This window comes from Bison bison, unplaced genomic scaffold, assembly GCF_000754665.1.
Source record: "Bison bison bison isolate TAMUID 2011002044 unplaced genomic scaffold, Bison_UMD1.0 scf7180017863020, whole genome shotgun sequence".
NCBI lineage: Eukaryota > Metazoa > Chordata > Mammalia > Artiodactyla > Bovidae > Bison > Bison bison.
In genome coordinates this window covers 13,145-30,775 of record NW_011493592.1, presented here as the reverse complement: position 1 = coordinate 30,775, position 17,631 = coordinate 13,145, and the positions used below count along the sequence as shown (strand labels likewise).

The 17,631-nt window shown below is 38.0% G+C and overlaps 1 protein-coding gene across 1 annotated transcript; it reads left to right on the top strand.

Moving 5' to 3' along the window:
• The first annotated feature begins 10,985 nt into the window (after nucleotides 1–10,985).
• Nucleotides 10,986–11,930, top strand: LOC104983638 (olfactory receptor 56A1). Its single transcript, XM_010833171.1, has one exon. The coding sequence runs from the start codon at nucleotides 10,986–10,988 to the stop codon at nucleotides 11,928–11,930; it is 945 nt and encodes a 314-aa protein (XP_010831473.1).
• The last annotated feature ends 5,701 nt before the right edge of the window (nucleotides 11,931–17,631 follow it).

Here is a 17,631-nt window from a genome sequence, read left to right as displayed (position 1 = left end):
ACACATCCCAATCATTTTCTTCAGAGGTTCTTGCCAGCCATGCTGCCAGGAGCCCATGTTTGGTGTTGGCTATATGGATCGAGTCCACTGCTATTGTGAGAAGTCCTTCTGGTTGTAATAGTCTCATGGCAAAGAATGTCATGAACACTTGGCGCCACGGCTGATTGGGGTGTGCCTGGAGAGCTAAACTTGTAAATATTTTCTCCATTCTTTCTTTCATGATCCTGACATTTCTCTACACCTGGTGATGGAGGGATTTGAGGATAGGAGAAATAGATGATAGCTCTGATATGCCATTATTCCTGTCTCTGTCTAATGATGGACTGTACAACACATCTGGAGTGGGTAAGGGAAGTTTTAATGTTTGCCTAGTTTTAGTTCTGAGTGTCATCAATGCTTGTAAGTGTTGTGAGCTTCAGGTCACCAGGTTCTTATGTAGTGAGTCTTTCTTAAAGCATTTGAGACAGCCACAATGTGAGAGAATACCTTTCACTGCAATATAGGTGCTGTTTATTTAAAATAAACTTAAGTGGGGCAGGTAACATTATAGGTTCTGGAAATAATGTGATATGATCTCTATTTTAAATGAAAAAACACGTGTAGTGATTTCTCTTTTTTAAAAGGCCTATTTGTATTTTAACTTTATTGTGTTTTAATTTACCTATAATTTTACTTAAGATAAAAAAGGGAAGAAATATTGAACATATTTGTGTTTTATAAGTACCAATTTAACAAAGCAGAAGTAGCTATGTATTTATTAGTGTCTCATAACTGTAACATGTGTAGAGTCTGGTGTTGATAAACATAGCTTTCTTAGTAAATGTAGAAGCAGTTATGCTACTTAAACTGTTTCTAGAACGTGGATACCTAGTGATGTCAATTAGACCTCCTACCATCTCTGCTAGCAGGAGCTGGGTAAAAGCTTACAAGAGGATTGTCACAATTGCTTTGTTTTCTGTTTGTCAGATGTTGCCCTACTATTGAACTTAACTATTTTGAGTCCCTAAAAAGTTTCAATTATTTTTAGTCCTAGAAGAAATCAAGTTACTGCTACCTTGAGTATTAGAGAAAAGATGATAGCTTTGGATATGTCATCTTTTCTGTCTTCATCTAATAACTGACCTTCAAGATCATCTGGGTTAAGGGTGGAAAGTCCTAACTTTTGGCAGATTTTAGTTTCAGAGTGTCTTCAAATCCTGTAAGTTAGTGGTGTGAGTTCTAGGTCATTGCGTTCCTGGGGGGCAGCAGAGTTTCTCTCAAAGCAGTGTGAGAAGACACCTTTTGTTGCAATATGAATGTTATTTATTTAAAATAAATTTAAGATGGGAAGGCACTATAGTAGGTCCATAGAGTAATAAAATCTCTATTTCCAAGGAAATATCTCTCTCTTTATGCACATATGTGTATGTGTGTGTGTGTATAGTGAGTTTATTTTTAAAGTATCTGTTTGTATTTTAACTTATCCATAATTTTGTCTAGGATAAAGAGGGAATAAAACCAAGTATTGGATATATGTTTATGTGTTTTATGTCTTAATTTAACAAAACAAAGCAAATATGTAATTATCAGGATCTGACAAGCATATACTGTATTAGTGTCTGGTGTTAGTAAACATAGTTTTATTAATACATGTATAAATAATTATGCCACTTGAAAGAACGGGTCTTTCTGCAATGTGGATATGGAGTGATGTTCGTAAGCCCTCCGTCCACTTCTGCTAATAAGAACTGTGTCAAAACTTACAAGAGGTTTGTCACAGTTGGTGTATTGTACTCTGTTTGTGGGATGGTGCCCTGAGATGGGACTTAATTATTTTGTATTCCTAAAAAGTAACACATTTTTTTCAGTCCTGGAAAAAATCAGGTCACTGCTACTTAGAGGTAAGATGCTCTAGTGATGAGAGGTTCCTATCAGGGTAGAAAAGGTGGAGTAAATGGTTAGTGTTTCTAGTTGTTCTCTCTCTCTCTCTTTTTTTGGAAAACTTTACTCCTAATAAATAGTCTTCTGTTATAGAGCTGAGTAGGAAGTCTTAATTTGGTTGGTGCACATGGGTGAGTTAGGGAGGACTGGTTCAGGCTCTTATGCAGGAGGAATGACACAGTCTCATCACCTTGGCTCTAGGTCTAGGACTTAAAACTCTGCTAAGTTGTCCAGGGGAAGTCCAGGCTATGCTGTATCACACCCACTGGGCAACTGCTTTGATAATATGTATCACACTCACTTGCAAACAAGGTAAGAAGTACTTTAGTTTGAGTAGATTATACAAGGAGTAATTTGCTCTCTCTTTCTGTTTTACCATTTTCTGATGCTTGGAAGGCAGATGTTAAGGAGCTTCCTTGCATCACATGATGGAAATGCGTGTTGAAGAAGGCAGAGTAACATTACTGAAGAGCTTGTGTCCTATCGCTCTCTGGGCCACCAAACCTGACTTAAACCTGTGACAGAAATGCACTTGTAGGTGATTTAAGCCACTGTACTCTGAGGAATCTTTGTTGCAGTTACTGGCTAAAACCTAAAAATACATGTTTTTGTTTTAGATCGTTCCAGTGGGGTACGTATGTCTTCTAGAATTTCCTTTGAAAATGTTTGCAAGGTTTTGTTTGGGTAAAATGCATTTATTTTGTGCTCATTCAAATTTACTATCAGAGAACTGTTTATGTCATTTTCTTCTTATATTTTATTTTCCATGGTGTCTGTACTGTATCTCCTATTTAATTCCTAGCAGTGTTTATTTGCGTTTTTTCTGCTTACCTTGGTCATCCATGTTAAATATTTATCAATATTATTAAAATATTAAAATAGTTAAACTGTGTGGCCATTCAGTCAAATGGTAGCTTTGGCTTTCTTTTTTTTAAATTAGAGGATAATTACTTTACAATATTGTGATGGTTTTTGTCACACATCAGCATGAATCAGCATTAGGTATACATATGTCTCCTCTCTCTTGAAACCCCTCCCTCCGCCCTCTCCACACCTCCAGGCCATGACAGAGTGTTGGCTTTGGGTTCCCCGCGTGGCACATTGAACTCCCACTGGCTGTCTGTTTTACATGTGGTAATGTATATGTTTCAATGCTATTCTCTCATCATCCTACCCTCTCCTTTTGCATTTAACTTTCTTATATTCTCTGTTGATTTAGATTTCTTTACTTTTCTACCATCTCAAAGATGCATTAAAAAGGATACCAAACTATTATTACTTATTTTATATCTATTTTTTTCATTTTTTGGCTCTAGTGAATTTCTAGTGAATTTTCTAATGGATTAGTTTTTATGCTTATTTAGCATTGACCTTTCTTTTCTTGCTAGTTTTCCACAAAACTTTATATTCTTACCCTTATATGTCTGTTCATTGATGAAAATTAACTGATTTGGGTAGGTGGTGTGAGTTTCCTCAGAGGCTGTGAATGTCACAGCCCCTGCGCCCTGATGGTAGGACTCTATAGGTCATTTGCTCACAGGCAGAATTCCCTTTAGGCTGTCAAGAGAAAGATGAAAAAGTGCAGTGAGTTTCTTCTTCTTTTGCTGAAGTAGAGAACTTTTATGTCTGAAGCCAGTGATACTATAGTGCATTTTGCTGATCAGTGGACTGTTTTTCCATACTTTTTCTCTATTTCTAACCTTGAGTACTGACACTATCTCAGAATTGACTCTTGAGATAAAGTCAATTGACTCTGATCCTCTTCATCCAGCCCCACAGAAATGACAGGATTTGGAGATAGAGCAGCATCCTCTTTACTTATAGAGGGAGCTGGTTTCCTTGTTACTTTGTGTGCACAGGATACCAAACACATTCATCTGCTTTATGCAGTTCAATATGAGAAAATTTCCTCATCAATCTACTGAGGACTTATCTTCCATTTCTATTATCATTTCTATTTATTCTAAGCCTGGAGTATTCCCTGAATCTCTTAATAAGAATACTTCCCATCTTCACACCAAGTTTTAGCTTCTCCAATTCCTCTTTCTCTAACTCATAATTCTACCCTCCGTACATACATTGGTTTGCAGGTTTTTTATTCTGGCTTTACTATAAATTCAATCCAATCTGACTTTTGAATTCCAGAAATATCTGAAAGTATTTGAAACAGTTCTGTTACACTTTCCCGTATCCTAATACTATTACTGAATTATTTTTATGTTTCTTTACTCATTATATTTAAAATTATATTACAAATCTATAGTTATCAAAACAATATGGTTTTGTCATAAAAACAGACCATATATCAATAGAACAGAACAGAGACCTCAGAAGTAAACTCATGCACGGTGGTCAATTAATTTACAACAAAGGAGCTGAGAATAAGCAATGGGAAAAGCATAGTCTTTTTAACATACAGTGTTGGAAAAACTGGATAACCACATGCAGAAGAATGGAATTGGATCCCTATTTTACACAGTACACAAAAATCAACTCAAAATGGTCTGCAGGCCTGAAACCATAAAAATCCAAAAGAAAACACAGGGGGTAAACTCCTCAACATCATTATTGGCAATAATTTTTGGATTTGACATCAAAAGCAAAGTCAACAAAGGCCAAAATAAACAAGTGGGACTACATCAAACTAAAAAGCTTCTGCACAGCAAAGGAAATCAGCAACTAAATGAAAAGGCAACCTATGGAACCAGGGAAAATATTTTCAAAATGTCTATCTTATAAGGGGTTCATATCTAATTGTATAAAGACCTCATAAAACTTAATAGCAAAACAAAACAAAAACAAAAAACAAACTGATTAAAAATAGGCAAAAGAATTTAATAGATATTTTCCCAAAGAAGACATCCAAATGGCTAACAGTTACACGAGAAGGTGTTCAATCACTAATATCAAGGAAATGCAAATTGAAACCACTATGAAGTATCACTTTATACTTGCTGAAATCTATCATCAAGAAGACAAGAGATGGCCAGTGCTGAGGAGGCCATGGAGAAGAGGAAACCCTGTGCTCTGTGAGTAATGTAAATTGGTGCAGCCACTGTGGAAAGCATTATGGAGGTTCCTCAAAATGTTAAAACTAGAACGACATATAATCCAGCAATCCCACTTTTGGCTATAACTAAAGGAAATGAAATCTCTGTCTTAAATAGGTATCTGCAGCATGATTTACAATATCCATGAAGCAACCTAAGCATTCCTTGACAGAAGAATGGATAATGAAAATGTGGTATATATACTATATATATCTAATATATAGCTGTGTAAAGAAGAAAATCCAACTTTTTGTCACTACAAGAATAGAACTTGAGAGCATTATGCTGAATGAAATAAGTCAGTCAGAGAAAGACAAATACTGTATGTTCTTACTTACATGTAGAATCTTAAAAGCTGAACTCATAGACACAGAGAAAGAGTTGGTGGTTGATAGACATGGAGTATGGGGATGGGGGAAATGGGCAAAGTTGGTCAAAAGGTAGAAATTTCTGGATAAAGACAAATAAGTCTGGAGATACAAAAAGAAAACTTTGAGAGAGAAAGAGAGGAAGTGAATAATGTTGTCCATTCAAGATCTTCAATCAGAATTATTATAATTTTAATTAAAGTCCATGATATTTTTTGTTGTATATATCTTCCATGCTATGCTTGACTCCAAGAAGACAAGAGTCTTTTATATTTCTTTACTTCTCAATACTAAGTGTCTGACTTACTCCTGAACACAACAAATGTCTTCAATAATTATTTGTAATATTAGATTCAACTAATCCTCAAACTTGATACCTCTGTAATGAATACTTTGTTTTTCCTTTTACTAACTTTTATTGTGATTTTCTGTTTGGGACTGGGAAGACAGATCTCCCATCCTAGAATTAGATGCTCTCACCTGACAGAGACAGGGTACCTCTTGAGAGAAAGAAGCTCAAATGTGCTATTGGAAGTTAAAAGTGCAAATTTATCACTCCTTAGTAGTTTAGTTTAGTTGCTAAGTCATGTCCGATGCTTGCAACCCCATGGACTGTAGCCCACCAGGCTCCTCTGTTCATGGGATTTTCCAGGCAAGAATACTAGAGTGGATTGCCATTTCCTTCTCCAGGGGATTTTCCAGAACCAGGAATTGAACCCTGGTCTCCTGCACTGCAGGCAAATTCTTTACCGACGGAGCTATGAGGGAAGCCCAATGCATTTCTAGCAGTAGAGAAGTGCCACAAAGAATAAAAGAAGAATTAAAGTAGCAATAGTTGATGGCTCAGGGGTAAGGAATCCACCTGAAATGCAGGAGACTAAGGAGATGTGAGTTTGATTCCTGGGTCGAGAAGATCTCCTGGAGGAGGACATGACAACTTACTCTTGTATTTTTGCTAAAAAATCCCATGGACAAAGGAGCCTGGTGGGCTACAGTTCAAAGGGTCACAAAGAGTCAGACATGATTGAAAATAATACATTTTGTATGCATATCTGTCTGGTAAGTCATGACTGGAAGATGCATGTGGGAGCACAGGACAAAGAGGAGGCCATCAACTTCATTCCCTTAATTTTGTATATTAGGATCTTTTCTTATTCCCTCCCTGCTCCTGGGTCCAGGGACATTTAATGTGAAAATTAGCTCCAAGTAAAATACTTCATCATCTGCAAGGAGATTTGCAGGATTCCCATTAAAGGATGGAGTCCTAGCAGAATGTATTAATAAAAAGCAAAAGAAAACAATAAGTGGCTCCTGGATTTCCCTTGGGGAAACAGGTCACAGGCTCTTCTATAGATGAGTTTATGATATTTGAGTATGATCAAGGAGAGGCCACTGCTGTCCTTACGGATCCCCCAGGCAGGTGGTGAAACTGAACTTGGAACGTATTTCCTACTCTTGAGATACAATAACCCCATCCACTCCTCGCAACAGCTCCGTCCAGTTGTATTAGTGATCCTACTTCCCATATGGAAAAGCAAGACAAGAAGTGGAGAGGGGAAGACAGAGCAAAGGTATTCACTCTTATTATTTCCCCAAAAAGCCTTCTTCCATGAAAGTGGAAGTTGAGAAAATAAGGTTCTTCCTTGATAGGCAGCAGTGGGTGTCTTTCACTTTCTTTGGGAGAGGCTGATAATGTTATAGGAAGGTTGGAAAATGTGGTGAGGGACAGGGTACATTTTTGTGCTGGGTCATAAATTATGTCTCAATAAATTTCAAAAGAAAAAAACTAACACAATTAAATTGGAAAACAATAAGATGTTATGATAAGTCCCAAACACTTGCAAATTAAAACACATCTAAATAATCCATAGCTCAGATAAGACATCAGAGAGAATGTTAGAAATTATTTCAAACTAATTGATAATGACACATAATAGAAGTTATGGAGGGCAGTTATATAGAAATTAGAGGGAAAATTATAATTTCAAATGTTTATATTAGGAAAGAATGAAGATTTAATATTTTAGACTTAATATCTAAGTTGACAACTTAAGAATTTAGAAAAAAAAGAATAAACCCAAGGTAAACAGAAGTAAGAAATCATTAGATAAGACCTGAATCAATAAATACTTAGATCAGAGAGAGAGAGAGATCAGTCGCTCAGTTGTGTCTGACTCTTTGCGATCCCATGAATCGCAGCATGCCAGGCCTCCCTGTCCATCACCAACTCCCGGACTTTACTCAGACTCACATCCACGAGTCAGTGATGTCATCCAGCCATCTCATTCTCTGTCGTCCCCTTCTCCTCTTGCCCCCAGTCCCTCCCAGCATCATAGTCTTTTCCAATGAGTCAACTCTTCCATGAGGTGGCCAAAGTACTGGAGTTTCAGCTTTAGCATCATCCCTTCCAAAGAAATCCCAGGACAAAAAAAAAAAAAACAACAACAATAAATCAAAAGAACAAAGTTGATTCTTCGTAAAGATTAATAATGTTAATAAAGCCTTGGTAAGATTTATCAAAGAAAAAGAGAGAAGCACAAAGGATCAATATAATTATTGAAAAAGTTATTACACAGGCCATACTAAAGAGTAGAAGGATAATAAAGGAACAACACAAATAATTTTAAGCTGACAAAATCAATAATTTACCTATGAGATTATAGGATACACAAATTATGTGAATTCCAGCCCCTAAACATGATAAGTGCAGACTTGTGATTAAGAATTCTCAAGGTATAGTCTTTCCTTTTGCAAAGAAATTCTACCCTTCCCTTCCCTCTTTCTTTTTCTGTTTGGTGAAGGAAAAATAAAAATCACACAATGAATCTGACTGATTTTTATCACAAACCACCAAGAGATAGTCAATTATGTCTGTCACTGAAATAATTACCCACTCAGAGAAGTGGTTCAAAATACACTGAAGAAGGAGGAAGGAGTCAGATTATACATGACCTTGAATTAATTAATTAGGAAAAAATATGTTGATTCTATTACACTCCAAATATTGTGTGAAACACATTAATGAGATACAAAATCAATGTGGATCTAATGCTCAACGAAAGTAACTTCCCAGTTTATGTGTAGTCTTGAGCAGTAAATATTATGAGAACTGGTTTTATGAAAAATGGGAGAGTTCTGATACCATAATGTAATGTAAATACTGTAATGGAATCTTGATGAGGGCAGACACCTTAGCTATTTTATTCATCTTTTTATTCCTGTGACTATTCTACTACTTGAAAAATGGTTGATAATAATAAATGAACACATATTGAATGACTGAGGTTTACATAGGATAAATTAGCTGCCCCAATTCAGGCAGATATGAAACAGCAGAGTTGAATTCAGGATAATATAAAAAAGCAGGAAAGGGTATGGTGTCATTAAGAAATTTTGGAACATTTCAATATAACATTTCAGAATGCTGAAAGTGGAATAAAGTAATATTTAAGAGGATGATCTGTGGAGTCAAACAGATAGATACAGATTTGAACTTCAAGTTAGTTTCAAGTCCTGTTTCCCACCTTTTAACTACCACCTAGTAGCACCTTAACACACGGTAAGATGAAGGTTCCCGGGAGATCCAGTTCATTACCAGCCGCAGGGCCCCAGTATCCTAAACTACCACTGTTCCCAGCTGGCTTGGAGGAGGGGATAGAACAGTGTGAAAACTGACTGCAGGCCATAAAACCCTCTACACTTTTTCAGCAGAGCCAAGGAAGCAGTTCCAATCTGGTTACTGGATGCAGGCCAATTGACGTTTTAATTCGGAGCCAATCTGTTGCATCATCTGTGAGTTTCAGGGCTAAGGGAGGGAAGCAAGTCTGTGTTGGACCTGCAACAGCTGGGTCGTCGAAAGACTCAGAATGGGAGACATTCTCATTCTAATAATGGCTCTCTTGATAACAGAAGAGAAAGGCTGGTGGTACTGGATGGATGAAATTCAGAAATTCTAGGTTCCTTTTGGAAGAGAATGATCTTGTATAGTCTCAGCAATCCCATATTATTAAATACAAGGGATCCTATGGCTGGGAATTTCATTCAAGTATGTGACTAAAATCCATTTGGCTTGCTCAGAAAAACAGTCTAAGGGACTTTAGAAAAAGAAAGGATGGGAGATTGTTTGGAGTTTAGTATGACATTGGGCACTGAGCCCATGAGTTCAGTGAGGAAACTGGTGAGGAGATTTGATTATTGCTTTCACCCAACATGTTCCAGCAGAGCAGTGTTAACTAAAAAGTCTCCTCTAATTATTATACAGGATTCACATTAAACAGAAATAGATTTCTCTGTAATTTTTCTCCTTAGTGGTCTTAGTTTTTCTCTTCCTCTTAAAAGTCAATGGCATGTTTACATCACACAAAATAGCTTCACTTTCCTAAATTGTCCCTCATTATGAGTTCTCAAGTCCCATTTATCCTGGAAATCTTCTTCTAGGTGGTAAAGTTTAAAAAATGTCCCTTAAATCAAGGTGCACTGAACTGCACACTGTGTTCTAAACATGGTTGAACCAGAGCAAAGCAGAGAATAATTATCATTTTCCCTCTAATTAGTGTTACTTCTTCAAGTAGAGAGTTAGTTTTTAATCATTCTTATCACCTGAATATAAAAAAACATCAACTTAAATTTGTTTCTATACTTCTACCTGACAGTACATCCAGGCATCTGATCCTTTTTTTCTCTGTACTTATTCTTTCTTTTCCCCTCCTTTATTACCCTTTACACTAAGTACACTCTTCTCAGTGAAATCCAGGTAGCAGAAGGATGAACTTAATTAAAATAGTTCTCTATGATGTAAGGAAGGAATGAGGACAGAGAAGTGGATGAATCAGAGACTAAGATTTGTAAAGGGTATGTTACAGACTGGGGGATGCTTCCCAGATGGTGCTAATGGTAAAGAATCTGCCTGCCAGTGCAGGAGACATGAGACATGGGTTTGATCCCTGGGTCAGGAAGATCCCCTGGAGAAGGGAATGGCAACCCACTCCAGTATTCTTGCCTGGAGAATCCCTTAGACTGAGGAGACTGGTGGGCTACAGTCCATAGGGTTGCAAAGAGTCAGACAGTACTGAAGTGGCTGAGTACTCATGATCATAGAATTGAGAGTATAAATTTTTCCATCTCCAATTTACTTTGGTGTGTGACTAAAAAGTGAGGAAAAACTAATTTTTTAAACTACTATCTAATAAATTATGTCAGCAATACTCACCGAAAAGACCTATAGTTAAATGTGATTTTCTGACATCTTTATAAATTATAGATTAATCTGTAAACTAGTGAGCATTTCTGGCCTATGGGATCCATAATTAGCCAATTTGCTTTGGTCACTGTCCCTTGGAAAATTTTTTATAGCTTTACAGTATGTTTTAATGCAGTGATTCTTCTTATTTTCTTTTAAATTTTGTGGCTTATTTGTCTTATTGCTTTTCCATTTAACTTTAGCAATAATTTGCCAGGCTCTCCCACCATTAATATGTAGCTTTAGAAAACTTTGCCTTTATTTGGGATTGTTCTTCTATATCTCATCAGTTTTCTGGATGAGTAAGTGCTAGAGAATATTTTGGGAGTTTTGTTTTTTATTGACCTAATTCCTGTGCCTTACCATACATAAACCCAAATAAAATCTCCTCAGTTTAGGATTTACCTCATGACATCACCCAGTAACTACTCCTCTGCTCCAGCCTCCAAATTCCTCCTCATCTGCTTCCCTAACTACCAGAGTTGGCAGCACTGGCTGGCCTTACCCTTCAGCTTCCTCTTCCTCCTGGCCATGGGGGCCAACACCACCCTCCTGATCACCATCCGGCTGGAGGCCTCTTTGCATGAGCCCATGTACTACCTGCTCAGCCTCCTGTCCCTGCTGGACATGGTGCTCTGCCTCACTGTCATCCCCAAGGTCCTGGCCATCTTCTGGTTTGACCTCAGGTCCATCAGCTTCTCTGCCTGCTTCCTCCAGATGTTCATCATGAACAGTTTCCTCCCCATGGAGTCCTGCACATTCATGGTCATGGCCTATGACCGCTATGTGGCCATCTGCCACCCACTACGATACCCATCCATCATCTCTGACCAATTTGTGGCCAAGGCTAGTGCTTTCATCATAGCTCGGAATGCTTTGCTGCTTTCACCTGTTCCTATTCTCTCTGCCCGGCTCCGCTATTGTGGGAAAAATGTCATTGAGAACTGCATCTGTGCCAACCTGTCTGTGTCCAGACTCTCCTGTGACAATATCACCGTGAACAGAATCTATCAGTCTGTGGCTGGTTGGACTTTACTAGGCTCAGATTTCATCCTCATCTTCATCTCCTATATCTTTATCTTAAGAGCTGTGTTCAAGCTCAAGACCGAGGGGGCTGCTGTCAAGGCTCTGAGCACGTGTGGCTCCCACTTCATCCTCATTCTCTTCTTCAGCACCATCCTTCTGGTTGTGGTGTTGACAAATGTGGCCAGAAAGAGGGTCCCCATGGACATCCTGATCCTGCTCAATATCCTTCATCACCTCATACCCCCTGCCTTGAACCCTATTGTATATGGGTTTCAAACCAAAGAGTTAAAGCAGGGGTTTCAGAAGTTGTTGCATAGGGGGTTTTAAACACACAGAAGAAGGCCTTCTGTAGAAACACCTATTACTATTTCCTCTGTTTCTATTTCAGGATTTGTGATTCCAGAAAGCAAACTAATGCTTGATAGTGAAATTTCCTACCCAGTTTCTGTCCTTCTGGTATCAAAATTCATTTGCATAGAGTGGGTAAAACTAATATTCTTAGGTACCTAACTTTGTATCTAACTATTATATATTTAAATAATCTCATCTTCATAAAAATACTGCAGGACAGGGATTACTATTCCACTTTATGTATTAGAAAACAATAATTTATGGAAAAATATTGAAAAAGGTCACATCTGGTGAGTGGTAAAGCATCAATACAAGTGCAGGTCTCTGACTCCAGAGCCTTTCATGACACAGCATTCTTTCCTCAGATACAACTGAAGCTCTAGTTCTGCTCTTCAGGCCATGATCTCTGGGACGTTTTTGTGAACCTCCAGCTGATAAGTATATTCTCTCTAGATCCTCTCCCTTGAGAATCAGGGAGAGCTAAGCAGAGGCACAGAGCTCAGAGAGATCACCATCTTTATCTCATCATGACTGTTCCAGCTTCTGTTACAAAAGGATAATATTCATAATGGTACCGCTTATGCCCAACAGAATCCTCATATGTTTTATGGAAACTCTTTATGGAAAGGCTGGGTACTAAGGACCCAAGTGAAGGTAGAGGTGGGGAATGAGAAGACCAGAAATGTGAGGAATGGATAAACTGAGTGTGGTGGTTTATGGAGACCTTCTGTTAACTTAAAACCATGTGCCATCTGGTCTGGAGCTGCACTCAAGAGGAGAGTACAAGTATGGCATATGGTTAAATTTCTGGATTCACAATCTAGTGAAAATGGGTGAGAAAACATAATATATTATTGTAGTTGGTAGGCAGAGATGTCATTATTTACATTGGTAGTTGGGAACTTAGGGTTTGAGCTTATCCTATGGGCTTTCCTAAAGGTCAGATATAATTCTTATTTGCAAAATTTCATAGAATAAAAGCAAGGGCCACTCTATTAAGAGGTCCTCAAACACTAGTTCCAGTGAATAGATTCCAAAATTATTAAAGGCCTTTGAAATGTAGATAGTACTAGTACCTTGCTTTCAACTAATACTATCTTTATTTTTGAATTGTCTCTTGACTAGTAAACTACAAATACTAGATGAAAAAGTGTATACTCTATGGTGTTAGAGTATTAAAAAGAAAAAAAATGGTGAAAGCTGGAGAGCTGGTTAGGGGGTGGGTGGAGCGCTGCTTGATTTCTTTGCAAAAAGCATGAAAACATGGTTAGAAAGTATTTCAGAGGAATTTCTTTAAAGAATGAACAGAACTTGATTAACAATTGGATATGTGAGAAGGAGAGAAAAATGTCTGTATTTCATGCTGACACTTCTGTGGATTTTATTATCTCTAACCTTGGTTGTTCAAGGAATTTTGGCCTAAAGTTATCTTCTTATGAGTGAAGACAGAGACTGGTTCCCGAGAGTCAAACACGGTTGACCTGGAGGCCTGGTCATGCAGTTGTCTTTACTTAGCCCTTTGACTCCATGAATAAAAGATTTATAGTTACATGCTTTTTCCTGAGACACTCATATTAATTCTGAGTACACATACTATTGTCCGTATACACAAGGAAGAAAATTTTCATAGATTTTCCACTTAAAAATGAATCTAAGTGTCATCCTTAAACTTGAAGGTCCTGAATTAGTCACATCTCACTTAATTTCACATTTTTACAATGCCACTGCCCTTCCTCCAGTCCTAAAATCTATTTTCTTCAAACTTCCTGGCTATATTTTAGCGCTCCCAAATCACTATAACTTCAGGTTCCCCCAGAAGTATACCTTCTTTTATTGTGGTGCATAGTCCCCTTAAGATACTAAGTCTTCAGATGTAAAACGTGTCTCCTCTGGCTGTGGGGAGGGTAGAGGGCTTATGCAGTCATAAATCCAACCCTGAACCCAGGGAGGTATCAGAAGTGGGATGGTGCTTTCATCTGCTTGTTCAGTATGATTATACATAGTTATGAGGGACTTTAGCTTGTAAATATGGAGCAAACAAAGTCAAGATTTATCCTCTCACTTGAAACAACAGCAAAATTGGACAAAAATATGTGAAACAATAGTTCTGAAGGCATTGGACATTAGGCAATGGAGGATAGGAAGTAAATGAGCTAAGTCCCTTTTACTGGAGAAAGAGTGTTGAGCATTCTGAGGAGGAATTCCAGACTATGTCAAAGGGAGGGTGAACTTAAATGTAGCCTGACAGTCTTCCTGTGTTGAGGACATGGGGGTCAGGGGATCCTAAGGCAGCTAAGAATTCACAGGGCAGAGTACTGGAGAAAAGAGAACTGCCTAGAATGAGAACTCCAAAAATCTGCAGAAGGGCTCCCGTAAAGTATTCAAGAGTACTGATCAATGAATTCTTATGTGGAAACTATTCAAAAATATCTGAGAAAACAAAAGCAAGAACTCACATAACCTCTTCAAAGGGAGGTTGGGATGGCCTTTCAGAGTTTTCTGGGTCTTTCCTGATGGCTCAGATGGTAAAGAATCTGCCTGCAATACAGGACACATAGGTTCAATCCCTGGGTCAGGAAGATGCCCTGGAGAAGGGAATGGCAACCCACTCTACTATTCTGCCTGGAGAATTCCATGGACAGAGGAGCCTGGAGGGCTACAGTCCATGGGGTCACAAAAAGTCAGGCACGACTGAACAACTTTCACCTTCACCTTCAGACTTTTCTAAACTGAGGTGTGTGTGCCAGGCCTTTTTCTTCTCTCATCAACTATTCATTGGATGGGGGTTGCCCCAGGGAGGGAGCATAACATTGGAGGAGGCAGCCCCTTTTACCAAGGGCAATGTCCCAAAAGGAACACAGCTGAATGCCCTTATCAGTGTTACAGTTCAATGTAAAAGACGAAGTCCTAACCCACAAAATACATCAGGAAAGTAAAAGGGATTTTAAGGATCAGAATAAAAATGATTAAATTAACGTGATTTTTATATTTTTATATGGTATAATAATTTAAAACAATGAACAATTTTTAGAATTAGTTATATATTTAGTAAGATGTTCAAAGATAAGATAAACTTGAAAAAATTAGTAGTTTTCTTTTTTCCTTTTTTAAAAAAAATTTTGGCTGCACTGGGTCTTCATTGCTGAGCACGGGCTTCTCTAGTTGTGGTGCATGGGCTTAGTTGATCCAGGCATGTGGGCTTAGTTCTATGACAGGGGATCAAACCCGTCCTTACATTGGAAGAAGGATTCTTTACCACTGGACCACCGGAGAAGTCCTTCAATAGTTTTCTTTATATCAGTAAAAATTATCCAAAAATATTAGAAATAAACATGACACTTACCACAAGAGGAATTTATTAATATGTAGAAATTGGCATCATAAAAAATACACAAGACCTTTAAGAACACAATTTAAAAATTATACTAAGCTATTTAAGTGAAACTTCCACTTTACTTTTACACCTTAAAAGTAGAGAAAACAATTTATGTGGAAAATAACATATGAACATTTTAAAGATGTCAGTTCTCCCCATATTAATTGATAAATTCAATGAAATTTCAAGAAACACTCCATCAAGATTTTCAGAGGAATGTTTGTTACAGTTTTTCTTAAATGTATATGGAAGGTGAAAGTCTCATTAAATGGAAGAGAGATTTTAACAGCATTCATGTTAACACATATATGTGAAATCTGTTTAGAAAAATATAACCTATTTTGCAGGGCAGAAATAGAGACACAGACATAAAGAATAGGTCTGTGGACACAGTGGGAGGGTAAAGAGAGGGTGGGATGAATTGAGAGAGTATCATTGACATAACTATACTACCATGTGTAAAATAGCTAGCTAATGGGAAGCTGCTGTATAGAACAGGGAGCTCAGTTTGGGGCTCTGTGACCTAGGGGGTGGGATGGTGGGGATGTTAGGGAGGCTCAAGAGGGAGGGGAAATGTGTATACATATAGCTGACTTATTTTGATGTACAGCAGAGACTAACACAACATTGTAAAGCAATTATTCTCCAATTAAAAAAGATTCAAGTTGCACCTTAGATTAGATAATAAAGCATACCACAAACTCATGATTTATAAAGTGATTTTGCCTAGCTAGTGTAAAAGCATGGGATATAAATGATATGATATAAATGTATATATATGATAATATCATATATACATATATAAGATCTTCAGTTCGGTTCAGTCGCTCAGTTGTGTCCGACCCTTTGTGACTCCATTGATTGCAGCACATCAGGCTTCCCTTTCCATCACCAACTCCTGGAGCTTGCTCAAACTCATGTCCATTGAGTTGGTGATGCCATCCAACCATCTCATCCTCTGTCATCCCCTTCTCCTCCCGCCTTCAATCTTTCCCAGCATCAGGGTCTTTTCCAAAAGGTCAGTTCTTCGGATTAGGTGGCCAAAGTATTGGAGTTTCAACTTTACCATCAGTCCTTTCAATGAATATTCAGTATTGATTTCCTTTAGGATTGACTGGTTTGATCTCCTTGCTATTCTAGGGACATGCAAGAGTCTTATTCAACACCACAGTTCAAAAACATCAGTTCTTCAGTGCTCAGCTTTCTTTACACTCTGAACCTCACATCCATACACGACTACTGGAAAAACCATAGCTTTGACTAGATGGACCTTTGTAGGCAAAGTAATGTCTCTGCTTTTCAATATGCTGTCTAGGTTGGTCATAGTTTTTTTTTCCAAGGAGCAAGCATCTTTTATAAAAATTTCATGGCTGCAGTCACCATCTGCAGTGATTTTGGAACCCAAGAAAATAAAGTTTCTGAGTGTTTCCATATCTATTTGCCATGAAATGATGGGACTGGATGCCATGATCTTTGTTTTTTGAATGTTGAGTTTTAAGCCAGCTTTTTCACTCTCCTTTCGCTTTCATAAAGAGGCTCCTCTGTTCCTCTTTGCTTTCTGTCATAAGGGTGGTGTCATCTGTGTATCTAAGGTTATTGATATTTCTCCTGGCAATGTTGATTTCAGCTTGTGCTTCATCCAGTCCAGCATTTCACATGATGTACTCTGCATGTAAGTTAAATAAGCAGGGTGACAATAAATAGCCTTGATGTACTCCTTTCCTGATTTGGAACCAGTCTGTTGCATGTCCAGTTTTAACTGTTGTTTCTTGACCTGCATACAGATTTCTCAGGAGGCAGTTAAGGTGGTCTGGTTTTCCCATCTCTTGAAGAATTTTCCACAGTTTGTTGTGATCCACACAGTCAAAGGCTTTGGCATACTCAATAAAGAAGTAGATGTTTTTCTGGAATTCCCTTGCTTTTTCTATGATCCAGTGGATGTTGGCAATTTGATCTCTGGTTCTTCTGCCTTTTCTAAATCCAGCTTGAACATTGGAAGTTCTCCATTCACGTACTGTTAAAGCCTGGCTTGGAGAATTTTGAGCATTGCTTTGCTGGTGTGTGAGATGAGGGCAATTGTGAGGTAGTTTGAGCATTCTTTGGCATCGCCTTTCTTTGAAACTGACCTTTTCTAGTCCTGTGGCCACTGCTGAGTTTTCCAAATTTGCTGGCATATTGAGTGCAGCACTTTCGCAGCAGAATCTTTTAGGATTTGAAATAGCTCAGCTGGAATTCCATCACCTCCATTAGCTTTGTTCGTAGTAATGCTTCCTAAGGGCCACTTGACTTCGCATTCCAGGA